The sequence below is a fragment of the Physeter macrocephalus genome, unplaced genomic scaffold (genome assembly GCF_002837175.3).
Source record: "Physeter macrocephalus isolate SW-GA unplaced genomic scaffold, ASM283717v5 random_146, whole genome shotgun sequence".
Taxonomy (NCBI): domain Eukaryota; kingdom Metazoa; phylum Chordata; class Mammalia; order Artiodactyla; family Physeteridae; genus Physeter; species Physeter macrocephalus.
This window is the reverse complement of record NW_021145432.1, coordinates 77,835-104,696: the sequence shown is the minus strand read 5'-3', so window position 1 is coordinate 104,696 and position 26,862 is coordinate 77,835. Positions and strand designations below refer to the sequence as shown.

General features: G+C 55.4%; 3 protein-coding genes and 1 long non-coding RNA gene across 11 annotated transcripts; 3 read left to right on the top strand and 1 right to left on the bottom strand.

The window, feature by feature from the left end:
• Window positions 1–862: 862 nt before the first annotated feature.
• ZNF384 (zinc finger protein 384) lies at window positions 863–6,495 on the top strand (the record flags this gene model as incomplete). Its single annotated transcript, XM_028484220.1, has 5 exons — window positions 863–1,113; window positions 1,816–1,998; window positions 3,446–3,524; window positions 4,452–4,610; window positions 5,176–6,495. Coding segments are annotated over 5 exons (1,032 nt in total), but the record flags the coding sequence as incomplete, so codon positions are not given.
• A 2,565-nt stretch (window positions 6,496–9,060) lies between these two features.
• On the top strand, window positions 9,061–16,476 carry ING4 (inhibitor of growth family member 4). 4 transcript variants are annotated; one of them, XR_008616560.1, is made up of 8 exons: window positions 9,061–9,120; window positions 12,492–12,563; window positions 14,268–14,434; window positions 14,615–14,729; window positions 14,897–15,005; window positions 15,365–15,403; window positions 15,682–15,743; window positions 15,848–16,476. XR_008616560.1 is itself a non-coding variant. In XM_007103694.2 (8 exons), exons 1-8 carry the CDS (start codon window positions 9,084–9,086, stop codon window positions 15,885–15,887), a joined length of 738 nt encoding a protein of 245 aa, XP_007103756.1. In that variant the 5' UTR covers window positions 9,061–9,083; the 3' UTR covers window positions 15,888–16,476. The 4 variants fall into 4 exon arrangements, 3 of the variants coding, with proteins under 3 accessions (XP_007103756.1, XP_007103755.1, XP_028340014.1); XM_007103694.2 differs by having other exon boundaries at window positions 14,615–14,720; window positions 14,900–15,005; window positions 15,256–15,403; XM_007103693.3 differs by having other exon boundaries at window positions 14,900–15,005; window positions 15,256–15,403.
• Window positions 12,557–18,190, bottom strand: LOC102974271 (uncharacterized). 4 transcript variants are annotated; one of them, XR_008616561.1, is made up of 4 exons: window positions 18,146–18,190; window positions 16,968–17,093; window positions 13,824–13,963; window positions 12,557–13,677 (listed from the first exon to the last, which is right to left on the bottom strand). It is a non-coding gene; the product is annotated as an uncharacterized lncRNA (long non-coding RNA). The 4 variants fall into 4 exon arrangements; XR_003678266.2 differs by lacking the exon at window positions 18,146–18,190 and adding an exon at window positions 17,798–17,881; XR_003678264.2 differs by lacking the exon at window positions 18,146–18,190 and having other exon boundaries at window positions 16,968–17,244.
• ACRBP (acrosin binding protein) lies at window positions 17,334–24,883 on the top strand. Of its 2 annotated transcripts, XM_024128969.3 has the most exons (10): window positions 17,334–17,443; window positions 17,683–17,901; window positions 18,169–18,263; window positions 18,731–18,848; window positions 19,532–19,934; window positions 20,406–20,538; window positions 22,540–22,719; window positions 22,812–22,979; window positions 24,008–24,091; window positions 24,622–24,883. In XM_024128969.3, the coding sequence occupies exons 1-10, from the start codon at window positions 17,401–17,403 to the stop codon at window positions 24,742–24,744; spliced, it is 1,566 nt and encodes a 521-aa protein (XP_023984737.1). In that variant the 5' UTR covers window positions 17,334–17,400; the 3' UTR covers window positions 24,745–24,883. The 2 variants fall into 2 exon arrangements, with proteins under 2 accessions (XP_023984737.1, XP_028340013.1); XM_028484212.2 differs by lacking the exon at window positions 17,683–17,901.
• The last annotated feature ends 1,979 nt before the right edge of the window (window positions 24,884–26,862 follow it).

Here is a 26,862-nt window from a genome sequence, read left to right as displayed (position 1 = left end):
CTTGGGCGGTATCAGAGCAGGAGGAAGGAGGACCAGCTCAGATGATGCGTGAAAGTATATTCAGGTGATACTGTTGTCAACCCGAAGCGCTGGCGTTGCGCTAGGAAAGAGGAAAGGGTCAGCGGGGAAGCTCAGTTTTTTGCCAGTCTTTTGCTCCTTAATATTTGAGGGATACAGCCCACTCCGGCAGTTACCTTGGCTCGTTGCGGAAGTAATTCTCGCTTGATGGCCAGGGGGCCGGGGGATGGGGGGAGTCGGTGGAACATCAGATACAGAGCGGAGGCCAGACACACGGCTGGGAAAGCCCCCTCCAAATAATCCTGATAATTCTTCACCGCATCCCTCTAGAAATCACTGGCAAAAAGGAGAACATCTGAGAGAAGACAATTACCTGAGGAGACAGGAGAAAAGTCCTCCGAGGAATCTAGTCAGTTTGTCCTCATTGTCACCTCAGGAGCTTGAGGATTACCTGAGGGATGTACTTTCTCCACCGGAAACTGGGGAAAGGGGTTCTTTAAAAGTCTGAAGTCAAGTTACAGGCAGAAGGAAAACAGAAGTTAGGTGATATTCCTGGTCCGGTGAAAGCCATGTCAGCCCAGGGCCTGTAATAAGATTTTCCCATCTTACCTGGATGAATTCTTGTTTACGTGCACACTTAGGGAGTCCAGGCATTCAGCAAACACTTATTAAATTCTTGTGTTGGGCTGTATTAGAAGTGCGGGCTGTAAAGATAGATAAAATAGAGCTCCTCCTCTCGAGGGCCTCGCGTTGTCGCTGGACTAGGAGAGAGATCAGATAGGTTGGCATCTTTGGAGGTGGAGGGGCGGGTTCGGCAGCGCCCTCTCGGTGGGCAGGGTCCTAAGCCTGGGCTGCCCTCCCTTGGCCCAGGTGCCGGATGTGCTCCCTGACGTTCTACTCGAAGTCGGAGATGCAGATCCACTCCAAGTCGCACACCGAGGCCAAGCCCCACAAGTGCCCGCACTGCTCCAAGACCTTCGCCAACAGCTCCTACCTGGCCCAGCACCTCCGTATCCACTCGGGGGCCAAGCCCTACAGCTGTAACTTCTGTGAGAAGGCCTTCCGCCAGCTCTCCCACCTCCAGCAGCACACCCGGTAAGGCTGCTTTCAGTCTCCCCCCCCCGGCTCCCTGCCGTGGACCCCTCACCCCGAGGCCACGTGGCCCACGCCTCCTCTTTTCTCCACATGTCTTCTTTTGTCCCTTTCAACTCTGCCCTTTGGGAGCCTCGATTCTCCCCCACTGCTGTCTGTGAAAACTAAACCACATATCCCTGCAGCTTGGGGGTGGTGCCTGGAAAATTGTGCTCTGCGGTCCCAAAGTCTGGAACGATTTGTGTGGCTTCTCTCTGTGTCTGTGTTTGGAAATCTTCTGCGGAGCAGGCCCTGCTTTTACTGTATGCTTCAGTTCAGAGCCAAGGTGTGCATTCAACCTCAGGTCCATGGGGAACAGGCGGTGTTGGTCTTTGTTCAGATCACTGTTTGGAAGCAGGGTGTCTGTGGTGAGTGTGTGACCTTGGCACGGAGCAGAGGGCTGACGAGACCGAGATCTTTAAGGTTACAGGAGCCAGGGGTGCAGCTCCCCATCATCTCACTGCCGTTCTAGCCACCGACTTAAGATCAGCAGCACCCTAGATGTGGGTGTCCTCTTCACGAGCCTCTCCAGGCCGGCGTGGGTTTGGGGGGAGGGAGGAGGGGCGCTCTCATCCGTCAAGCAACATCATTTCACCCAGCGGAGAGCTGAGCCCGTGGTGTCGAACCGCTCCCTCCCGCCCCCTTCCCTCCTCTCCTCTCCGGCAGGATCCACGCCAAGATGCACACGGAGACCACCAAGCCCCACAAGTGCCCGCACTGCTCCAAGACCTTCGCCAACACCTCCTACCTGGCCCAGCACCTCCGTATCCACTCGGGGGCCAAGCCCTACAACTGTTCCTACTGCCAGAAGGCCTTCCGCCAGCTCTCCCACCTCCAGCAGCACACACGGTAAGGGAGAGTGGCGGGCTACCGCCCCCGCCCCGCTGGCATGCCCTCCCCACCCCCGCCCCGGACACACACAACGACCCGCATGCGGGGGGCGGGGGAGAGAGCTGGCCGGAGGAGAGCACAGCTGGCATCTGGGAGGAAGACCGAGCAAGACCGGAGACGCAAGTGGACGCTCAGAGAGCCTTTCTGGGGCAGAAGCAGCGCCGAGCAGACACACTGACTGTGGGGCATTCCCTGATCCGAGGGAGGAGGAGACTCACTGCGAGCAGAGCCGACGTTTCCTTCCCTCATTTCCCTCCCTGGAGACACCTGTGCACACATCCTGCAAGATTCTCTCCTCGATGCCAAAGCAGAGCCATTTGGTTGGAGAAGACCATCCCTCTGGCCCTTAGGGCACCGATTATGAATGGGAGGAGGCATAATCAGACTTCAGCTGGGTACCAACCCAGCGACACCTACAGCACCAAGCAAGACTCCAAGGGATGCCAGGAGTGCAGGAGAGAACAAAGCGCAGCGTCAATGTTCACAGAGAACCGGCAAATGGAACAAAAATGCCCCTACTCCGTAAGGGTGCGCGCTTTGTGCCGTGAGTCTGGAGTGGCTCGGAGGTGAGCCTGCCTCCTGGAAGAGCCGATGGTCTCCTTCAGTGGGATCTCAAGTTGAGCTGGAGTCCAGACTCCTGCTGGCCACAGGTCTCCTCTCCCGGCTGCTTCCGGAGGTGGCGAGCTCCCTTAAAGTGTTCCGACAGCTTGCTTCTCGAAGAGGAGGAATCGGGCTTCCCTCACAAGGAGACGTGTCCTGCGAGGTTTTCAGGATTTTATACCCGGGATCTCGAAAAGCACCTGGTCACGGAGATGCTTCTGAAGTCCCTGCCAAGGAGCAGGGGTCTGCCAACCCCTCAAGTCCTTGGCTCGTCTCAGCAGAGGGCCCTATGGTGTTTGGAAAGAGGTCACATCAGTACTAACCTAGGCATTTCCTGCCGTTAGGGGCTGAGCTGGGAAAGGCCCCGAGGAGCTTCCGCCAGCGTCGATGTTGCTGCTGCCCTTCACGGTTCGCATAACTCTGTGCTTTTCTTTGACCCCAGAACTTTCTCTGGGGTTGGCGCGAAGGCTGAAGGGGTCGTCTCTGGCTGTATGTTGGGGGCCACGGGCGAAGTGTCACGTGTTTCTTCTTTCTCGCCGTGTGTTTGTCTCAGATTTCTGAACTCTCGTGAGGGCCGGTGACTGTAGGAGCTGCCTTGGCTGCCAAGCCCCCGGCCCTGCCCCAGCAGAGAGGAGCCCAGCTTGAGCGGAGTGGTGCGGGCAGCGAGCGGCAGTCGGGCCCGCTGGCCCGAGCCGGCGTCTCCTGGAGACCCACCCTGTGCTCCCAGAGGAGGCCTGTTAAGGCGCTGGTCCCTGAGCGGCCTTGCTGACGTCCTTCCCCTTTCTTCTTCTCTCGCCCCATGCAGAATCCACACCGGGGACAGGCCGTACAAATGTGCACACCCGGGCTGCGAGAAAGCCTTCACACAGCTCTCCAACCTGCAGGTAGGTGTTCCACCCTCCGCGCGAGGCCTTGAGTCCAAGACTCGGGGTCACAGTGCCGTTTGACTGGTACAGTGGTTCTCAAACGTTTTCAGGACGCTTTACGTTCTTAACAGTCACTGGGGAGCCCAAAGAGCTTTCGTTGATGTGGGTAACACCTAATTACGTAGACATTATGAAACTGAAAAACTATTTAGTAATTTGTTTAAAAATAACAAACCCCATCGTACATTAACATAAATAACATATCTCTTGACCTCCCTCCCCACGGAAAGAAGTTTAGTGAGAAGAACGGCATTGCTTTATGTTTATGCACGTTTCTCTAATGTCTGGCTTACTAGAAGATGGAAAGAGATTCTCTTATCTGCTGCGTTCAGTCTTTACAATATTACATTAACATATCTCTTGACCTCCCTCCCCACGGAAAGAAGTTTAGTGAGAAGAACGGCATTGCTTTATGTTTATGCACGTTTCTCTAATGTCTGGCTTACTAGAAGATGGAAAGAGATTCTCTTATCTGCTGCGTTCAGTCTTTACAATATTACATATCATGTAATCTCTGTATAGTCATGAAAGAATGAGAGGGAAAAGACAAACAGGGTCCTCTCCTTATTATTATTTTGAAAATAGTTTTGACCTTGTGGGCCCCCTGAAAAGGTCTTGGTGTTCCCTAGCAATCCCCATCCTCCCTTTGAGAACCACTGGACTAGTGGGACCAGGCGTAGCCGCCGTTGTGGCTTTAAGGATCCTGCAGGATGCTGCTTCCCTTAGCTGGTAGCGTCGGAAGTTTCATTTGGAGCAATTTCTGCCGCCTTCGGACGGAAGAGAACCCAGGAGGCCTGGCACCCAGCCCAGGGCTTTCCATTAAGGTCAAGGAGGCAGGAGGGCAGAGTCTGGCGCACCCATCCTGATTTCTCCTTATTTTCTCAGTCCCACAGGCGGCAGCACAACAAAGATAAACCCTTCAAGTGCCACAACTGTCACCGGGCGTATACAGACGCAACCTCGCTGGAGGTGCACCTGTCCACGCACACAGTGAAGCATGCCAAGGTGTACACCTGCAGCATCTGCAGCCGGGCATACACGTCGGTGAGCACGCGGAGCCCCCCGCCCCTCCCCCGCAAGTGGCTTCACCCCACCTTTCTGATAAGGAGCTGCCGCAGTGAATACACCCCAGCCCTTGCTCCAACTTCCAGGATCAGTAAAGAGAACAGAAATGGAAAAGACCCAGAGCTGAGGAATTTGGGGCGTGCCTGGTCCCTTAAGCCTATAGCGATTGCTCAGCAGTGATTCTTCATTTTACTGAGACATAGGACAAAAGAAAGCATCTTGAAATTGTGAGAGACGAGAGAGTTCAGTTAGATGTTTTCCATTAGACTCCAGAAAAAGGTGGTCAGGTTGTTCCAATGAGAGATCTTTGAGAAAGAGACAGCTCTCCCCGTGCCAGCTGAATGCCCACGGTTACCCTAAAGGTCCCCCCCGCCCCTTGTCCACCCGGTGCGAGCACTGAAAGTGGCTCATGGGGAGAACCTGCGTGGCTCCAGAGCACCTCTGTGTAAGCGTCGTTCTGTTCAAGGTAACAGCCCAGGGTGCTGGTTACAGGGAGCTTCCTTCCTTCCCTTTCTTCCCTCATCCCCTCTTCCATCCCCCTCAGGAAACGTACCTGATGAAGCACATGCGCAAACACAACCCTCCTGATCTCCAGCAGCAGGTGCAGGCGGCGGCGGCAGCGGCGGCAGTGGCCCAGGCCCAGGCTCAAGCGCAGGCCCAAGCGCAGGCCCAGGCCCAGGCCTCCCAGGCTTCGCAGCAGCCCCAGCAGCAGCCGCCACAGCCTCCGCACTTCCAGTCCCCGGGGGCGGCCCCCCAGGGCGGGGGTGGCGGGGACAGCAACCCCAATCCCCCGCCCCAGTGCTCCTTCGACCTGACCCCCTATAAGACGGCAGAGCACCACAAGGACATCTGCCTCACCGTCACCACCAGCACCATCCAGGTAGAGCACCTGGCCAGCTCGTAGAGACCTGTGCTGCCGTCCCCCGGGGAGAGGGGAGAGAGGCTCTGGTCCCTTCTTTCTCCAGCTCCTCTTGGTGGGAAAAGTCCTCTTCTTCCTTGACAGGCCACGGCTCCATCTCCTTGGGCCTCAGGCATGGCCTTCTCTCACAGGATACCGTCCTTATTGTCTCAGCTCCTCTTCCGAAGGAACGTCAGCCCTCCTGAATGGCAGAGGAGTACTGAGCTGGTCGCGCAATCCAGCAGCCTCCCGCCTAAGCGTAGCTCTTAACGTTGGGGGTTGGTGCTCGGGAGGGGTTTGCTGTGACCTCATAGAGACTTTTCCAGCGTGGGCACTTACTCTCTCCTCACCCTCGTAATCCTCCAAGCTCGGGCTGACAGAGGACTAGAGGCTGGCACTCCCAGACGTCACGGAGGACGAGGCCCTAAATGCAAGCAGCCTCCTGTTCTGTTCTGGCCTGCGAAAGAACAGAGGTTCCTCCCGTGCCCCTGTCCCTGGGAGCCGTTTTCTTCCCCTCATGATCTCACTTCACTTCCTACCTGATGCTGGAGGGAGGTCTGGGGCGGGTCAGACCCCCCTTTATTTGTAAAGGGGCAAGGGCCGAGATGTGGTCCCCAAGGGGCCGGAGATCCCCAAAATGGCCGACGGTGGCTTAGAAGCGTGGGTTATGGTTTTCCTTGGAGCCTCTCCCCTTCTCTGCCAGCCGAGGCCCTGTGCTCAGTCTCCCCGTCCCCAGCCTAAGGAGCTGCGGGTTCTTTATGAAACCCCACGATAAGGGGGCTGCAGAGAAGGGAGAGTTCGGGGCAGATGCAAGGACTGGACTTAGCTCCCTAGGTGCCGCGGTCAGTTGCCGGACACGGATTTATATATAAATATATATATATAAATATATATATACCCACTCATCACGGCCATCTTTGTTGTAACCATTTCTGTGTTTATAAATGCATTATCTCTGAGAATTTTCATATTTGATGTTTTGTTTATTTTCGTCCTTTTGTTTTTCTCCACCCTGTCTTCTGGCCAATGGCATTTTAATTTCCTTTCGTCTTTTTTTTTTTTTTTTTTTTTTTTTTAAATCATGACAGATTTCAGAGAAAGGAGAAAATGGAAAAAAAATCAGGAAACCAGTTGTTATAAAGTAATTTAAAATGAGGAAAAAAAGAAAAACTTATGTACAGAATCAAGGGGTGTTTTTAGAACCTTGTATAGAAATAAATTCGTGTAAAAGGATCAGAGGCAGTGGAGCTACTGATGTGAGTATAAGCGTGGGAAACAGCTATTTGGGGAGACGTTCAAGGCCAGTGCTAACGATTTACAGTAGAGTGTGCGAACGGTAAGAACGAATGCTGTGTGATGGGGCTGTGTGTGTATCCCGAGCCACAGAAGGGCACACCTTTGAAATTGCTGAAGTGAAATCTTGGTTTATGAGGGTTCCTGCCTACAAATCCTGCTGTGAGGACTGGGTCGCCTAAGGTGTAAGAGCAGGGTTTCAGTCGTGTGTTAACAAGATACCTCGAAGCTCTCCCTATCCAGGAAATGGAAGCACGGCCTCCTGGAAGGACCTGCACTGCTGCCAGAGCATCCGTGGGCTCAGTGCTAATTCCAGCTGGCATATCCTGTGGCACCTAAAACCAGAGGTTTCCAGTGGTGGAACCCATAACCGGGATTGAAGAACGAAACAGGACAGTTGTAGTGCTGAGGGGTAGAGCATGCGCGGGAAACCTGGACCTCCGCCCTGGCTCTCCCATCAACCAGTGCCGGCCGCAATGCTTCTTCAGCTGTTAAATGAAGGGATTGGGCTACATCACCTCCAAGATTCCTTTCTGAAAATTAAAAATCTTTAAGCACCGAAAAAGTTGTGGCAGAGCTCCCACGTCTGACAACGTGGCCATCCTGTGTGGGACCGCGGGGCAGCCGCGCTCATTAGCTGTGGCGTGTGGATAGGCAATGAAATAACACCTCTTAGCTTAGGGCTCGGGCTCTCGTGTGGGCATCCAGGATAGTCTCGGTCTGTGGTGTGACACTAACGACTGTATCACGTATGACCAAACGTGCAGTGTGTGAGTTTCCTGCGTGTTTCCTACTTTTCCCCCTGTTCTCACCAACTGTTGGATTGACATTGAGAGCCCTACCTTCATCACAGGTATTACAACCAGCGTCTCTTTTGAGGGGTACCCTCCCTCACACTTCAACAGCAACAACCCTGTGAAGTAAGCAGTGTTCCAGGCATATGACAGAGAAGGAAACAGGCACGGAGATTAAATTATCCAAGGGCCTGCCGCTTGCAATTAGAGGAACGTCTTCTAGATTCTATTGCTCTATCCACCACCTGCTCAGTAGTAAACCTGGGGTTTCACCTTGCCCTTTCTTACATATTTGAGCTGAATTATGTGGCTGAAATGTTTCATTGAAAACCTACCATGTGGGCGTTCCCTGGCGGCTTAGTGGTTAGGATTTGGGGCTCTCACTGCCGCCACCCGGCTTCACTCCCTGGTCGGGGGACGACAACCCACAAGCCGCGGCAGTCAAAAAAAAACCAATAAACCCCAAAACCAAAACCTGCCACGTGACATTAATATTAAGAACGCGTGATTAGGGGTGACAGTGATCGCCAAAACTGTCTTACTAACACTCTCCGGCTCTGGGCGTTGAGTTCCGCGTCCCTGGTGTGGTGGCGGCCTGTCGTGCGCTTGGTGGCTTTCCATCCGGGCGAGGAGCGTAGCTGTCGCTGTGATGTCGCGGACCAGGGTGATAGCGGGCGTCCAACTGGCCCCGTTGTGACAGCTCCGTGCCCCAATCCTTTCAGAATCATGGTGCCAGTTAACATCGTACACAAACTCGAATAAAAAGGGAGACAAACAGGAGGGCAAGGCCAGAAGCACTCTGTCACTTTACAAGCGAGAACGTCCTCAAGTGACAGGAACCCTGACATAAGGTGTGCAGAGTCGCAGCTTTATTGTGTGAGTAGTTCTTTGTATGTATAAGTATAGTTTATACATAATCAATTGTTTCCACGTTAAAACATAATCCTGGGGAGTTGGTGTTCGCGCGAGTGAACAGAAACGGGGAGGACTTAAACCTCGCACCGCCAGGCGCCTCCTCAACTTCCCAAAGAAACTAGCGACTCGGGAGAAGGCACCTGCCCTGGTCGCCAGCTTCACATTCCGCCGAGGGGCCGAGTCACATTCCCCAGCTGCTGAGAAGGACTCTTTTGTGGGCTGAAAGCCCAAAGAGACAGGTTTCCTTGCTCTCACGCCCGCACGTCCCCGTCCTGGAGGGGCTGGAAGTTTGAGCGAGGACGCAAAATGGCGCCCTCAGCCGCGGCGGCCACCGCCGCCGGCCCCGCACCCGGCCGACCCGCCACGGACCAGTGGCTGCGCCAGGCGAAGGCGACTCTGCGGGCCCTGTACTCAGACCGGAAGTTCTCCTCGCGAGGGCGGAAGTTCCCCTCGTGAGGGCGGAAGGGCTCCAGGCCGGGTAGGAGCGCTTCGGCTCCCTTCGCGTTCAGTCACTTCCGGGGCGGAGCGGAAGTTGCTTTGTTTTGCTTCAAGATGGCTGCGGGGATGTATTTGGAACATTATCTGGACAGTAAGAGCAGGCTGGAGGAGGGGGTCAGGGGTCACAGACGGGCGCGGGGGATCGGGGCTGAGGAGCTCTACGGCCCCGAAGTCACGGTGGTCAGAAAGTCACAGTCGTGAAGGGTTGAGTGAGAGAAAATGATGGTGGGTGTGAAGAAATAGGGGGCGGGGCACCGGGGTCGAGGCCTCGCTCTGGGGTGTAGACGAGGGAGGGGCTGCGCGGCAGGGCTGGGGGACAGCTCTTGAAGGGCTGGTGGGCATAGCCGGTAAGATATTTGCTGCCCGCGTCTGCAGGGTCTGTGGCCTCAGCATATATCACTTTCTTAAAATCGTTCCGAATCGGTCGTTTTCGTACTGATGTATCATCCACTGCCATTTGGAGCAGCGATGAAGATCTGCTCGCGGCTCCTCCAACCAGTTCTTTCGAAGAAGCGGCTTCTCGTGGGGATGGGGGGTTACGAGTGACCACTGTCAGATGATGAACTGGAATGGAAGGCTTCTCCTCTTGGAGTGAAGATCCAATTCCCATCAAATGGAAATCTGGTGCTATGTTTATGCCATTTGTGTAACCTACCTCTTCACAGAGTCTGTCACCCTATGCCCTTACATTTGCCTTACCGTTGAGGGTCATTCATTCATTCGTTTTTTGAGGTCCTGCTGTGGGTCAGACATAATGGCAGGTACTGGCGATATAGAAGAATGAATAAGACCCGGCTCTTGCCCCCAAGCGCTCATAGCCTAGTAGAACACAGGTTCTGCTAATATTTATAAAACAGTGTGACAAATGAAATAATAGAAATACATTAAAAGGACAGTAGGTAACACTGGAGAAAGAGGGGCTCATTACCCTGGGGGTGTAGGTAAGCTTTACAGAGGATGTGACGTGTAGAAACTTGAAGGTTGAATGCGGAGAGGGAGAGGGAATGGCAGGTTGGGGAAAGCATCAGCAAAGGTGTTATGACGGGTTTGTGGCAAAGCCAGGGAAAAGTGAGGCCAGAGTGTTTGATGTATAGGACTGCGAGGTGGAAGATTGGGAAATGAGACTGGAGAAGGTGGCTGGGGCTAGGTTGTGCAAGGTCGTTTAAGCCAAGCTAAGAAGCTTGCACGTTATATTTATTTATTTTTGTTTTGTTTGTTTTAGCTGCATTGGGTCTGCGTTGCTGCCCGCAGGCTTTCTCTAGTTGTGGTGAGCGGGGGCTACTCTTTGTTGCGGTGCGCGGGCTTCTCATTGCTGTGGCTTCTCTTGTTGCGGAGCACGGGCTCAAGGCGCGCAGGCTCCAGTAGTTGTGGCTCGCGGGCTCTAGAGCGCAGGCTCAGTAGTTGTGGTGCACGGGCTTAGTTGCTCCGCGGCATGTGGGATCTTCCCGGACCAGGGCTCGAACCCGTGTCCCCTGCATTGGTGGGCAGATTCTTAACCACTGCACCACCAGGGAAGTCCACCAGCGTGCACTTTAAATAGCGAGGAACCAACAGATTTTCTAAGTTGAGTGATTTTTTTTTTTTTTATATAAAGGAAGATAAATGTTGTATGATAAATTGGAGCATGATGACATTGGTAATAGGGAGATCAGTTAGTGATAACAGTCCTGGTCAGAGATGAGGACCTGATCTCAGGGAGTGACAGAAGTGTTTAGGAGTTAAATATTACAGGATTGACTGAATGACTGAGTGGTTGAGAGAGAAGGAGGAATCTAAGGTGACTTCTCTATTTCCTGTTTGGGAAGTGAGGTAGACAGTAAATCATCAACAAGATAGGAAATTCAGGAGTAACAGTAACATATTTATTCAACTTAGATTTAAGCATAGGAATGGTAATTGTATCTGTAAGAGTAAATGAGATGGAGATCATTCAGAGAAAGCAAGTGAGAAAATTAGAGGATTAAATTAAGTGTAAGCTCAAGAAAATATTAACATTTAAGGGACAGGCTAAGGAAATGTCAATGATGGAATTGCTAGAAAATTATGTGATGAGATTTGGAATCTTAAGAGGAAGAAAGTTACTCGAAGACGAGAAGATGGTGCCAGATGCTGCAAAGGTAATTTTTTTTAGGATAGGACTAATGGCCGATCATTTGACTTGTTAAGTCATTGATGACTTAATCTCAGTAAACTGGTGGTGGCGAACCTGAGTTTATAGGTTAAAGCAGTGGAGGCATTTTAAAAGTTGGAAGTGGAGTCCTGGGAAGAGATTTTTCTTTTATGAGAGAGACTTAAGTATTCGTGCATTTATTCAAGTATTTATTGAGGATCCTCTGTAGCACATCATAGTTCTAAACTCTAGAGAAATAGGAAAGAAGACAGATACGTCTAACCCTTCTGGAGAGCTGGGGAGACATACCAAATAACTAATTACACGATTACTTATTTAAGTACATTGGATAAGAGCCCCAAAGGGTAGACATAGAATACCACGACAGGGACTTCCCTGGTGGGCCGGTGGTTAAGATGCCACGCTCCCAATGCAGGGGGCCCGGGTTCGATCCATGGTCAGGGAGGGAACTAGATCCCACGTGCTGCAAATACAAGATCCCACATGCCGCAACTAAAAGGTCCCGCACGCGGCAACAAAGATCCCGTGTACTGCAACTAAGACCCCGCGCGGCGAAATACATATTAAAAAAATATATATCGTGACAGCATAATCCAGGGCACTTGTTGGAGTCTGGGGCAGTCAGGGTTGAGCTGAACTTTGAAGAATGAACAGGAATTTGTAGGCCAGGAGGTGTGGGGGAGGTGGGATGAAGAAGACTGGGCAGGGCATTCTGGGCAGAGAGAGTAGCGTGTGAAAAGCCAAGTGTCATGAAGGGCACTGGCAAGTTCAGGGCGCTCAGAGGAGGCCAGTATGATAGAGCAGAGAGCGCACAGACAGGGACTGACGTTGAGTTAGGGCTGGTGTGAGGGAAGCAAGGGCCAGAAAGTGCAGACTAGGAACAGGAATATGGCAGTAGGAGGTTACTAGAGGGTTATAAACGGGATGGTGACTTGATCAGATCTGCATTTTTTAAAGAACATTCTCGCCACTGTATGGAGAGCAGATTGGAAGTGTGTGTGTGATGAGTGGTGGAGGATGCCAGGAGGGTATTTGTAAGTTGAGGGCAAGGAGCTTGGAGACAGAGATTGAAAGGAAAGGAAAGGGAAAGGCTGATTTGTAGAGTAAAGTCACTGAAGGGAGGAAGGGAGGGAAAACTGTGTAGAGATGGAGGGGTTAGTTGTGGAAAGAGGCGGATGTGACCTCTCCTGAGAGCGGAATGATGAGTGCTGTCACAGATAATCCAGCGGTCTGAAGGAGGGAAAACCGAGTGTTGTTTTGGACCTGTTCTTTAAAAGCAGCTGTAGGGACTAGGACGTCCAGGGAGGCTCAGTTTCTCCTCTTCTCCCCAGGTATTGAAAACCTCCCCTTCGAACTGCAGAGAAACTTCCAGCTCATGAGGGACCTGGACCAAAGAACAGAGGGTACGTACAGAGTAAGGAGTCCAGTGTATAGTGAGTGTGTATTTGACCGTTTCTTCTTCTGTTTGGTGTTACCATATCGTCTGGTCTGGATCGCTGCAGCTTCTCTCTCTCTCTCTCTCTCTCGCAATTCTTAAAAGGAGAGTAATAATGACCTATATTTGTGTGTCAGCTCTTCCATAACACATGGAGTATTGTGACAGTGCCTCAAGAATTCAAAGATGCTATGCTCTTTATATCTCCCTCAAGAAGAATTAAAAAAACCAAAGTCATTCCTAGAATCATTTCTGTTCTCCATGTTTAATATGTTTATAGGAAGACTAGAATGTTTCTACTCCATTGGATTGTTAATGTTACCGTCACAAAATTCACTGTGGCTTTAGACTGCAACTCATGTTGGTAGACAGGAACTTTGCTGCATGAGAAGATCTTAAAAAGAAAGAAAAAAAGAAGGAAAAGCAGCCGTTAACAAACATCAGGGTCTCTACGCTGTGTTCTTCAGCCGTACAGAAGCACTAGGCGCCACCTGTGGCCTTGCCTGGGCGCTGAGCAAGTCGGGCCGCGCTGAGGCATTCACGTGGGGCCCGAGGCCACACTACAGTGGCCAGCTTTGCCTCTTCAGGGCACAGGTGTTTGTTGGAGCTATCCCGCCATACCTGCGGAAGGATATATAGGTGCGTCCTCATGTAACTGTGCCCAAGGGTGTAACAAGCTGTTGTTAGAATACCCAAAGCTGTGAGTTAAGTTACTCTGAAAAGGTGAACATCATCTAAAATCCTGGACGTAGGCCCCTGAGAGCTCCCTGCCGAATGCTGAGCACCAGCTCTTTGCTTCGTAATACAGTTCCAGCTCTTGAGTTCATGCACAGAAAGACCAGTTGGAGGTTACTGAACTACACACATGCTTCTCCAGCTTCCTCCAAGGGCCTCGAATGAGGCGGGGCGTAAACCTAGTGTGCGCGCAGGTCTTCCCTATTACCTATTGCTGCCCCGTGTTGCAGTCATACTTTTTTCTCCATCGACATTTTTTGTGAGCACTACCAGATACTGGGCAGTGGGCATCTAAAGTCTCAGTGTCCTGGGACTCACCAGCCTTGCAGAAACGTTTGGAGCAATATCTAAAATGCACAAACAGAAAAAAAAGTGATGGGAAATATAAGCAAGTTGCAAACGATGAGCAAAACAGTGTGGGCAGTAAGTAGAAGAACTGTGCCGTGAATGGACCAGGGCCTAATTTTAAAGGATGAGATATAGATGTACAGACCTGGAAGCCAGCAGCAGCAGATCACCCAGCCTGGTTTGTAGCACTCAGGGCTGTCGTGGGATGTTTTCGAGACAAGAAACCAGATGGCTTTTGAGACAAAGTTCATGGTTCAAGAGGCAGCGAGCCCTGCAAAGAAGCATCTTCAGACAGCGACAAAAACACACTTCGTATTAGTGCCGGGTGCAAAGAACCCCTCATTATGGTTCAATAAGTTCAGTTCCAACTATGATAGCAATGTTTGCAGCACCCGAAGCCACCTTTGAAACAAATATTGTGAACGTGTTGCACTACTTGAGTACGTGGCACGGTACCTAGGAACGTTCAGTACGTTTTGATTCGAAGGTTATGATGGTCAATGGAAAAGGTCCAAGGAGCAAGAGGAAGAAGTGTGTTCCACCTAGCCACTCAGGGGCCATTGTGACCAGGCCTCTGTCTCTGTTGTAGACCTGAAGGCTGAAATTGACAAGTTGGCCACTGAGTATATGAGTAGCGCCCGCAGCCTGAGCTCCGAGGAGAAATTGGCCCTTCTCAGACAGATCCAGGAAGCGTATGGCAAGTGCAAGGGATTTGGTGACGACAAGGTGCAGCTTGCCATGCAGACCTATGAGATGGTATGGCCCTGTTCATGGCTCCCCACCTGCCTCCCGTCTATTCCTCGGGGTCCTGGACCCCCTCCTTCAGCCGTGTTGGGATCTGTTTTGGGTCTGGGAGATCCACAGAATCTGCCTCAGCCTGTTTTCTCTTACTGGAACCAGCCTTGTAGCTCTTCCTTCGCCTTCCTTCCCACCCAGGTGGACAAACACATTCGGCGACTGGACACAGACCTGGCCCGTTTTGAGGCTGATCTGAAGGAGAAGCAGATCGAGTCAAGCGACTATGACAGCTCTTCCAGCAAAGGCAAAAAGAGTGAGGAGGGGGTGGGGCTGTGAGAGGTGGGGCGAGGACCCCAGGGAGAAGCCAGCCTGGTCCTCAGCTCCGAGGGAGGGCCACCGCGTCGGAGGAGGGGCCGGGGGAGGGGGGCTTAACCCATCCTTCTGTCTCCCTGCCTTCTGGCTTCCCCCCCTCTTGCCCAGAAGGCCGGACTCAAAAGGAGAAGAAAGCTGCCCGTGCTCGTTCCAAAGGGAAAAACTCCGACGAGGAAGCCCCCAAGGCCGCCCAGAAGAAGTTAAAACTTGTGCGCACGTGAGTGTGTCAGGGAGCATTTTGCCGAGGGACAGACTCCTCTTTCCCGCCACCACCCCAGCCACAGTGCCCCTTGCCACTTGGCTGTCTTCTGTGCCAACAACTCTCCTTGCCATTTTGGTATCTGCTGAATACAGAGGAGAAGCCACAAACCACTAGCCCCCCAAGGACCTCCTCTGCCGGCTCGGAGCATCTCAAGGTGTAGCTTCCCTTCCTGCAGATGACACTTTCTCTTCCTCTTGGCACGCAGAAGCCCTGAGTATGGGATGCCCTCAGTGACCTTTGGCAGTGTCCACCCCTCTGATGTGTTGGATATGCCTGTGGATCCCAACGAACCCACCTATTGCCTTTGTCACCAGGTCTCCTATGGAGAGATGATTGGCTGTGACAACCCTGATGTAAGAACTGTTTTGCCTCAGGATGGCGGGGTTCTGGTGGACATGAAGGGAGTTGGGTACAAGAAGGGGGGTAACGGCTGAATAGTGGGACTTCGGGGTAGGAGGAACATAGTTGGAGTTGGTTGGCCTTGGACCCTTCAAGAATTCTCCCAAGGGATGGAATAAGGGAGTACTCCTAAGGGATGGGGGGGATGGAGGGTGGGGGTGGGGGTTCTTTTCTGTCCTCTGCCCCACCCTGGTCCTTGAGTTCTGCGTCTTCCATCCTCTTCCTTTGCCAGTGTTCCATCGAGTGGTTCCACTTTGCCTGCGTGGGGCTGGCCACCAAGCCTCGGGGGAAGTGGTGAGTGAGAGCTGCGGTGGGGCTGGACTGTCACGGGCTGAGTGACAGAGGGCATCCTCCCTTTCGCTCACTCTCTCCCCCTTCTCTGGCACGTTCCTTTGTAGGTTTTGCCCACGCTGCTCCCAAGAACGGAAGAAGAAATAGACAAGGGCCTTGGATTCCAACACAGTTTCTTCCACATCCCCTGACCTGGGCTAGTGGGGAGAGGGATGCCTGGCTGGGGTCAGGGAGAGGTGGGTGGCGCAGAATTGTCATCCCCTCTCCTCCCCTCCCCACTCCTGGTGCTGAGGCTGCGCCCAGACCCTGGTACGGGGGTTGCTGCAGCCACTAACGGTATGTGCTCTCATTCAGCCTGCCCCCTTCAGAGGGAAGGGGTCTTGCCCACTGTCCTTTTGCCTCCATGCTGAGGTTGGTGCTGTATTTTTGAGGGATGGTCCTCTTTACTCCCCTTGCTTTGTATTTAAGGACTGGGGCAGTAGCATGGGGCCCTCCCCCAGCCTCCTGATCCCCTCCCCTCGTGGGGGGCCATGGCGTGATAAACTTTCTTCACTCTCTTCCTGCTTTTCCAGTGGGGGCTCCTCCAGATCATCTGGGCTGTGGCCCTGGCTGAAGGGTCACCCCTTCCTCTGTGCCAAGAGGATTCGTCCTGGTTTGTGAGTGGGAGGGGCAGGGTGGAGTGCAGATATCTCATATGTAAAGGAATTGGGTCGGTGAATAAAAGCTGTACATGTTGGCCTGCTGTGTTTATTGTAGAGACACTATTTTAGTACATGTGCTAAGCATATTTTGCATCCTCTGAGTTGGCTAAAAGATGGGAGGATGACATGCCGTAAGTGGGACAAGATGTGGAACCAGAAGTGGTACCTCTGCCCCGGAATCCACAACTTCTCAACTTGGGAACCACCAGAGCTGCCCGGGGACTGTGCCTCAGACCAGGGGTTTCCAAAACCTTTAAGGTTCTGCATCTTTTCTCCCTCAGATACCTTTCACTTCATTTCCAGTAAATGTGTATTTTGTGCTTTATACGTGAGCAATTATACTAAGTATCAGGCTGACTTATTTTAAACACAAAACAGAAAAACACGTAGTTTGCCCTGTACCAGTGAGCTGTCTGGCCCGCCTCCACCAGGAAACCACCTCCTTAGACTGAGCCCCGCTTATGCCCCATCTCCTCCTCACCCGAACCCCCTCGAACCCCCTCTTGCTTCTCCTTCGGCTCCTTACCTGGAGGCGCCCTCTCCAGACTTCGTGTTGTACGTCCCATCTCTGCCCGCCTCACTTCCAGGCCTCACCCCCTCTTGGGCAGATTGTAAAATAGGGCTAATAACAGTATCCGCTTTATGGGATCACCTGGAGATGAAATAGCTGTCACGCGTAAGGAACAACACGGGAGCTCCGCCATCCACGGCACCGAGTCAGTGATCACTCTTGCCCTCCTTGTCCTCTCGAGCTGGAGCGTGACACGCGGGGACCCGCACCCGCCCTCCGGCCGAGCCCGGCCCAGCGTCCGTTTCCCCGCCTCCCGCCCCCCGCGTGGCCGGCCCCGCCCCTTGTGACGTCGGCGGCCTCGCACCCGCGGCCCCCGCCCGCCGGCTAGCCCTGGCTCGGCCCGTTAGAGGCCGCTCGGTCCGGGGAACACGGGCGACCGTCCGGGGCCATGAGGCGGCTCGCCGCCGCCTCCCTTCTCTCACTCCTGAGGGGTGAGCGCGCGTCCGCCCCCGGAGCCCTCCCTGCACCGTCTCTGAACCGCCTTCCCCGGGGCCGGCCGCCCCCAGCCCCTCCCCCCGCCCCCCTCCCCCAGCCCTCTGGCCCTCGCCCGCGGGCTCGGCGGCCAGACGCCCCGGTCCCCGTGTGCACGGCCCCCCTCGCCCGGCTCCGGCCGCCCGGCCCGGCGGGTGTCGGAGTTGGGTCCATCCGTGGTCTGTTCCCCGCCCCGCAGTGCTGCTCCTGCCTCCGGCACCGGCCCCCGCCCAGGATTCCCTCTCGACCTCCACTCCGGGCAGCCCCCTCTCTCCCACCGAGTATGAGCGCTTCTTTGCGCTGCTGACCCCAACCTGGAAGGCAGAGACCACCTGCCGGCTCCGCGCAACCCACGGCTGCCGGAACCCCACCCTCGTCCAGCTGGACCAGTATGAAAACCACGGCCTGGTGCCGGAAGGTGAGGGCCCGCCTCGAGGGCCAGGCCTGTGCTCGCTGGACCCGTGGCTGGCACCTCACGCTGAGCCCGCGTGCTGGCCTCTCCAGACCCCAGGAGCCCACCGCCCCGTCCCGCCCCTTCCCAGAGGCCGCGCCCCCTCCCGGGGGCCGCGCCCCCTCCCGGAGGCCGCGCCCCCTCCCGGAGGCCGCGCCCCCTCCCGGAGGCCGCGCCCCCTCCCAGAGGCCGTGCCCCCTGGTGTGTTCACCTCCGCCGCGCGCCCTTCCGCAGGCGCTGTCTGCTCCGACCTCCCTTATGCCTCCTGGTTTGAGTCTTTCTGCCAGTTTACTCAGTACCGTTGCTCCAACCACGTCTACTACGCCAAGGTGAGGCCGGGACAGAGGTCGGATCTGGTGTCAAGGATCAAGGGACAGGCGGTGGCAGTGGCTCCAAGCCAGCCTTAGGTCCTCCCTCCCTGCCACGTTGCCATCATTTACCCAGATTATACGTGCGTACAGTCTCACCTTGGGCATTCAGACTGTCAGAACAGTCCTGTTACTGCAGGAAAAGTAGGGAAGAGGGATGGGAGGAGGCAGAGATAAGCCCTTCCAGCAGGTCAGTGATGTCATTCAAGTCAAATGCAAAAGACTGAAGGCAGGAGTGTGGGCCAGACGGGAGTCTGATCTTGCAGGGGACCCTTTCTCAGGTCTAGAGAGTTCCACCGGGGGCCATGTCCCCTCATTCCCTCCCAGGAACTGTGAGAGAGGAGACCCGAGGGACAGGGACTGGGATAAGCAGGAGTAGAAGTCCGCCCTTTGGGAAAGGCGTTCCCACTTCGCTTCTCTCCTTGCAGAGGGTCCGGTGCTCCCACCCAGTCTCAATACTCTCACCAAACACTGTCAAGGAGGTGGACACGTCCTCTGAAGTGCCGCTCACGACGATCACCCCCCCCAAGTCCTCCCACACCACAGGTGAGACCCTCCCAGCACCCGGGAGACTCCCAGCCTCTCCTCCCACGAGTCCCCGAGCCCAGGGTTTAAGGCATCAGTGGGAGGGACATGGGGAGGTGAGCCAGTGGAGGTGGCCACGGGCAGCTATTTACATAAGGGAGAGCCTGCTTTTTCTGAATACAAGTTAGGGCTTTCCTGTCCCAGGACGTTTTATGACATTATGTACATTTCTGCCCTGAACCGATTTTTCCTAGCTCCCCAAAACCTTCCTGCATTAAGAAGTGCTCTGGGACTTTTCCCAGCTAAAATCTTCACTCTAGAAAGGATTGGTTGCTAGGTATTCAGAATACTTGGTGTTTCCTAAGTGATCGGGACAAAAGGTGGTATTTGAGGTGGGTTAGGGAAGAGGACCACCTGTAAGGGCAGTGGAAAGGGCACCGGTAACGCTGTCACCACTGTCGGCGTGGTAATATTCTTTTATTTTGATATTTGTATTCTTTCCTGTGTTTTTGATGCTCAGCTGCGTGAATATGTGTAATTTGCGCTGCCTTCCTCTGCCTTTGTGTTTATGTGTGTGTTTGTGTGTGTTTATGTGTTTATGTCTGCATTTATGTGCGTCCCTCTGCGAACAAAGACACCGGGGGTCAGAAACCTGACCGTCCCTTTCCCTTCTCCCTCTTGGTCCCTCCCAAACCCTGCTGCAGCTACAGAACGACAGGCCTTCCAGCCCTGGCCCGAGCGGCTTAACAGCAACGTGGAGGAGCTGCTACAATCCTCCTTGTCCCTGGGCGGCCAGGATCAAGGGCAGGAGCGCAAAGAGGATCAAGGGCAGGAGGAGGAGGAGGAGCGGGAGGAAGGACAGGGCACAAAGGAGGCGCTGGAGGCCATGTCTGGGTTGCAGGCAGAGCCGGAGCCCAAGACCCAGTCTGAATCTGTATCCTCCAACCCTTTCTCCTTCACCCCCCGGGTGCGGGAAGTGGAGTCTACTCCCATGATGATGGAGAACATCCAAGAGCTCATCCGATCCGTGCAGGAAATGGATGAAATGAATGAAATGAATGATGTGTATGAGAAGGAGAATATCTGGAAAGCCCAGAGTCCCGGCAGGTACAGGAAGTTCTGTCTGCCCCACTGGCCCTACCTTCCCTGCTGTCTTTGGGAATGAGAAGCCCCCTTTGCCAGCCTCGACCTCCAGACCCACTCAGATCTGCCTGGGCTTCAGGTGCACCTAGCCGCTGCCCGCCTCGCCTGCTCTGTGGCCGTCATGGGCTTAAGCACTGCCCTAGACGTCTGTCTCTACATGAAGTAGTGGGGTGCGCCCTGAACCTAGAGCTACCAGACTTGGCTTCTGGGGTTGTCTCCGGCCCTGATGAGCTCTGCAACTTTTACTTCCCCTTTCTGGATCTCAGTTCCTTATTTGGAAAAGGAGGCAGTTGGTCTGGAGGCCTCCAAGGCCCCATCCAGCATGCTAAATGTGTGTGACTGAGACCAGATGCTAAGGGGAGGGCAGGAGAGTGGGTGGGCTTTCTGCCCCAGCCTTCTGGCCCATCCCTCCCAGCCGGTGCCATCTTCTTGCAGTCTCCTGCAACTGCCCCACGTGGAGGCCTTGCTGGCACTGTGCTACTCGATCGTGGAGAACACCTGTGTCATAACCCCTACAGCCAAGGCCTGGCAGCACTTGGAAGATGAGATCCTTGGTTTCGGGAAGTCGGTATGCCCACCATGCTGTGTAATGGCTCCATGCTCACCGGGCATCCTCTGGGCCTCGGGAGTGGTTAATGGGCGGGGCTACATAAAGCCCGAGGCATCATTGGAGAGATTCTCTCCAAGTGAGAATCCCTTCTTTGGAAGGGTATCTCCAGCTCCCCTTAAAGGAGGAAGGCCCAAGACAGAGTCTGGAATCCATTTCAGTCCAGAATTCATTCTGTGGCTGCGCCTTGTTAGGTTTGAGTCATCTCCTGAGCCAGTTCGCCACCGGCAGGACTTGGCTTTACCTTAGATGTAGCTCTTCTTTCCAGAGGGATCATAGAACCCTTTCCAGGGATCTGTAGGGAGATCCCAGCCTCGACGTGTCCTCAGCACCCAGCAAGTCCTATTCCCAGGAAACAGGGCTTTCAAAAAGCGCAAGTTAGCAAACGTTTGTTGAGAGCTGGTATGCCAACCCCTTCATCCGTTTGTTCAAATATTGCTCGGGCTAGGTATTTGAGAAGTTAGCAACTCTGTCCCAGGTGTTTTAGCAATGAGTACAACCGATCCCATCCCGTCCTCCTGGAGTCCGCTGGGAGAGACAGACGCGGAAACAGGGAGAATGGTGTGGCAGGATCAGCGCGTGCCGGGTAAGTACAAAGGGCAGAGAGAAGATGGAGAGCACAGGCGTCGCGCTGGGCAGGGTCAGACGACTGCCTCTTGGAGGAACCGACGTGTAAACTGAGACCTGGAGCTAAAGGAAGCTAACCAGGCAAAAGAAGGGCTTGGTAGAGGTTCCTGCTGGAGGGGTTAGTATCAATATGTGCAAAGTCTCTGAGGCAAGAAAGAGAAGAAATTCCACGTGGAACCAAAAAAACGAGCACACTGCTGCTGTCGGCCCGCAGGGAGCCAAGAGCAGGGATTCAGTGGCATTACAAAAGGAGTATGGTAGGTGCTGGAGAGAGAGTCTTTCTGGGTCTTTTTGTTTTTGTTTTGGAGTGTAGGAAGTCAGGAGTGGTGGAGGGCTCACTGGATTTTGAGGCTTGGTCGAGGGCACAGTAAGGAGACCGTTTGCCCTGGAGACAGAGGCAAAGAGGTAATAAGGGTCATGATGTGAATATAATCCCGAATGGCAGTCTGAAGCATCTGTATTTAACTTGGTAAGAAAAGAGAATTCAACCATGATTGGGGGTCAGGGACATGACGCCGCGTCCCCCGTGTGCCGTTTGGAGGAGCAGGCAAGGCGACGTAAGAGACTCTGTGACGGTGGCCCGCCGACGGGGTGGGCTGGCGTTGCCGCGGGGCGGGATCCTCCTGCCTCCTGGAAGCCTGGGGAGACTCGCTCAGGGCAGAGAGCGCCACCGGGAGATGACGGGCTCCACGTCCAAAATGTCATCCAAGAACTTGGAGGTTCGGAACCTAGGTGCTCGGGCAGAGGACCGGTTTTGGAGTTGGAAGCACCAGGACCAGTGCCCCAGCTCCACACGCACTAGACGTGGGTCTGAGCAACTGACTCAGCCTCACGGAGCCTCGGTTTCCGCGTCAGGCAAACGGAGGCCTGCTTAGTACCTATGCTAGTAGAAGGTGCCTGTGGGGACCAAAGGAGATGATGGCATTTATCGCCACGGTGCGCGGCTCTGTGCCAACTCTTTGTGGATGTTAGCGTTATCATTAGCGGAGAGGAAGGGAGGGTTGTGAGTCTTTTTCAGACGGGCTAAGTTAGACGTCTGTCAGGCACTTGGCCGTGGGGATTTGGAGCTCAGGAAAGAGATCCGAAGTGATGGTAAAGGTTTGGGTGTCACCAGCAGGGAGACGAACATTACCTGTGAGTAGATAAATCATCCAGGAAGAGGGTGAAGAAACAGAGAGCCGACGGGAGGTCCTTGAGGACCCTCGGGGAGGGGGGCAGGGAAAAGCCACAGGAGCTTCTGGAAAAGTCTCAATGCGGAGACATTCTGCGGAGCGGCTCTGGAGGGCGGAAGCGGGGGCGTCCCCGCCTCGGTTCCTCAGCCACACTCCTCCTCAGGTCTGTGACAGCCTCGGGCGGCGACACGTAGCTACATGTACCCGGTGTGGCTTCTGCTCCCTGAAGCTGGAGCAGTGCCACTCGGAGGCCAAGCTGCAGCGGCAGCAGTGTGACAGCTCCCACAAGACGCCCTTCATCAGCCCCCTGCTCGCGTCCCAGAGCATGTCCATCGGCACCCAGGTACCGAGGAGGGTGGCCTGCCGCGGCCGGGGGCCTGACGGGGCAGCAGGGGCGCCAGGACGCCCACCTCTCCCCTGTGCCCTCTGCCTCAGATAGGGACCCTAAAATCGGGCCGCTTTCACGGGCTGGATTTGTACGGCGGGCTGCGCGTGGACTTCTGGTGTGCCCGGCTGGCCACCAGGGGCTGCGAGGACCGTCGAGTCGCCAGCTGGCTCCAGACTGAGTTCCTCAGCTTCCAGGATGGGGACTTCCCCACCAAGGTCAGCGCCTTCCCCAAGGCTCAGCCCCACCCTGCTCATCCCGGTTCCTTCCGGTCCCTTGCTCTGGGGAACCCTAGGGTGTGGAGGGGGCCTTGGGCCCCTGGCCTCACGGAGCCTCCTGCCTCTCCCCCGTAGACCCCCCGGACCCCCAGGAGAGCAGGATTGTGCTTAGCAAAGGAGCAGGGGTCTGGAGGGCCGGGCGGGCACAGGGCACGGGGGCATGAGACAGGTCTGGTCGCAGCTCTGTCGGTTACCTGCAGGGGGTGGGGTGGGGGACTTCACCTCTGCCCCAAACGGCTGCTGCCTGACCGTGACCCAGTGCTTCCCTGCCTAAGTCTGGAGGCTCCTTCCCACATCTTCCAGTGCTTTCCCTCTCAATGGGATCAACTTTGCTCCCTGCCCCCAGAGTTACCTCCCCCCACCCAACTAGCTGCCGTAGCTGAGAGCCCGGCCCCTCCCTTCTGTGGTTTAGCAGGAAAAATCAAGACCAGGAACAGCAGAGGCAGCTTAAGAAAGGGCTTTTCTCTGAGCCGAGAGGTCTCCGCCCAGCTCTTCTCCCTGGGCCCCTAGATCTGGAAGGGGTCTCAGACTGCCTCAGCTGCTCCCCTGGGTTTATAAATGGGCAGGCGAGGTTCATAGAGGGAAGTGACTGCCCCAGGGTCATACATCAGAGGCACTTCTGACCTCCTCCGCACTAAACAGTCCCTGGGAAGCTCCCTGAGGTGGGACTGCTGCTTGGGCCCCTTCCCGCATTCTGGACCCTTAGTGCCCCTTCCCTGGCCCTCGTCCCTCGGCTGCTTTCCCAGCTCGGTGACCAGCAGGGCGCCCCCTTCTCAGCTCCAGCTCCCGGCTTCTTCCCAGCAACTGAACCATGGCTGAGGGGGGGACGGGGAGGGCAGAGGGGACGGCCCGGGTGCAGAGGGTCTGGTTCTGTGCCCTGGTCCTGCCATCGTGGGCACGCTCTGCAGGGCTGGTGTCTGGGAGGCTTCTGATGTCTTCCCACCTCCCATGCCCCGCCCCTGGCTTAGATTTGTGACACAGAATATGTGCAGTACCCGAACTATTGTGCCTTCAAAAGCCAGCAGTGTATGATGAGAAACCGGAACCGGAAGGTGAGCCCCTCCCTCTGCCGCGCCACCCCCACCCCCACCCCCACCCTGCCGCCGCCGCCGCCTCCCTGGTCCGTTCTGGGCCCCCCGTACCGACCGAGCATCACGGGTGTGGAGAGTGGGTGCGTGTCCGGGCAGAGCCTCCTCCGTGCAGCTCTGTCCCCACCCCTCCCGCCTTGGGGTGAGCAGCTCTCCCAGGCCCCCAGGCAGAGGGTTCCAGGAGGGAGGGAGGCTGCAGATCAGAGGCCCTGTGGATACGCCAGGAGGGAGGCTGAGGCCTCAGTCTTGCCTCTCTCTCTTACTCACCAAGTCGTCTGAGCCAAGTCACTTCCTCTCCAGCCTCAGGCTCCTCATGTCTGAGGTGGGGGGGGGGTCGGGCTACTTGGTGTGTCCCCCTCTTTAAAACCCGCGTCTGAGCTTCCTCCTTCCCTCTGCCGCCTGTGCCCACGCCGCCCACCTCCTGTCCTTGAATTTCCGACACCTCTGGCTCCTGGCTTTCCTATCTGGACCACGTGCGCCCAATCCCCGTGCAGGTGTCCCGCATGAGATGTCTGCAGAATGAGACGTACACCGTCCTGACCCCGGCCAAGAGCGAGGACCTCGTGCTTCGATGGAGCCAGGAGTTTAGCACCTTGACTCTCGGCCAGGCCGGCTGAGCTGGACTCTGCCCTCTCCCCACCCACTTTCCACACCCTCCATCTCTCTCAGACCCCAGGTTGTCTCTTACTTGGCCCAGGCTCACGTTTCCCTCGGGCTGGGGCAGCCATCCGGGAGAGGTCTGCGATGGGAACTCCACCTACCTTAAGGGATATCTTTACATAAAATGTTTATTTTCAACCTGTGTGGTCTGTTTTGGTTCTTATCCCCTCGTTGGCCCTGCCCCCCTGCCCCCGGGGGGGGGGTCAACCCTCCAACCCCTGGATCCATCTGCAGGCGAGGGAACCATGGGGATGGTACCCAGGGAAGCAGCCCTCTGCCAGGAGGAGAAGCCCTGAGAAATCAGAGTTGGACTGAGGAAGGTCACAGCCGGTGTCTTGCGGACCATGTGGGCCATGAGGGCGCGAGTGTCTCCATTTCTGAAGCCCTGGTCCCATGATCTCAGATGTGAGTGTCGGATTGTCCCTCGGAGGACAGTCTGAATGAGATTGTGTCCAGGGGGACCCATCCCAGACAGTAGGGTAGAGCTTGCTCTTCATAGGAGGAAGGAGACAACCGGGCTGGAGCTCAGGAAACCTTTGCTGAGACGTCCAGTCATGGGCCCGATAGCCTGAATGTGGGAATGTGGGGAGGAGCTGCATCTCGAAGCATCGGCCTTTAATAACCTGGGATCTCCCAAAACGTGTTCGGGGGACACACGCGTGGGGAACTATACAGCATTTAAAAGAAAACATTTATGGGCTTCCCCGGTGGCGCAGTGGTTGGGGGTCCGCCTGCCGATGCAGGGGCGCGGGTTCGTGCCCCGGTACGGGAAGATCCCACGTGCCGCGGAGCGGCTGGGCCCGTGAGCCGTGGCCGCTGAGCCTGCGCGTCCAGAGCCTGTGCTCCACAGCGGGAGAGGCCACAGCAGTGAGAGGCCCGCGTACCGCAAAAAAAAAAAAAAAAAGAAAAGAAAACATTTATTATGGAAAAGCTCAAACGTGCACACGTAGAGAATAGTGTAATGCACTCCCATGCACGCTTCACCCAGCTTTGATTACCAACACGCAGTCAACCTTTTAAAGGCATGTCGAAGGCTCCGAGAAGCCCTGAAAGAGAGAAACCTGGTCGACTTAGTGTTTCCCACACTCGTTCGACCACCCTGTCCTTTTTCACCTACCGCTCAAAGCTTGTTTTCGAGTACTGAGCGTAGACAACCCGCCCGGCCCTATTGATCCAGAAAACAAGGCGCTCAGCCCAGGGTTCAGCGACGAGGGGCTGTCATCTGAGCCCTGCTCCCCCTCCCCATCTGCCGCCCCCCACACAGAGCGAGGTATAAACCACACGTGGCAAGAACGAAACCACCTGCGGGAACCCAAGAGAGAGAGCCGGGGGGAACTGCCGAGGACAGCGGGAGGCTGGGGGTTAGTCATCTGGCATCTGTGGGTGGGTGTGCCAGTTAGGCTTCCCGGAAACTGCAGGGAGTGTGTGAGCCCTGGGTGGGTGGTTGGGTGGGGGGCATTAGTGGGAGAGAGTCGGGGCTGCATGAAGTGCCCTGATCTGCTGGGGTTTCTTCTCTGGCCAGCCCGTGGAGGCCACCGAGGGCACTGCTTCCTCCTCTCTCTCTCTCTCCCTGCCCACTCGGGGTTGGGTGCGTGCGGGGAGCTGGGATCTGCCCGAGATCCGCTGAGGTGCGTGTGTCCCACCCACCGAGGACAAGTCCCACCAGCCCAGCCCGGCCCAGAGCAGGCAGAAGCCGGCTGGGAGCAGCGGCTGAGCCACAGTGGCGAGCGCAGGTATGGGGGCGTCCCAGGTGCGGTTGAACCTCACAGGGGCACGTGGGGCAGCACCCCTTCTTTAGAAACGGGAGACATGGGTGGGGATGGAGGTGAGAGGGGGCCCTGGGTCCTGGGAAACCTTTTTGAATAAAGAGTTCAGAGAGACGGCCTCGGGCAGGCAGACCTCAGACAAGAGGATGACAGCCCTAGGCCTGAAGCACCAACGTACCCTGGGGCCTGTATGTCCGGGGGCGCTGCGTCTGCCCCTTCCCCCGTTAGGCTCCCCGCTGTCACGCTGAACCCCAGATCCCAGGCCACTGAGGAGGGAGGGCCCTCTGGGGATGGTTTCCAGCCCTTTCC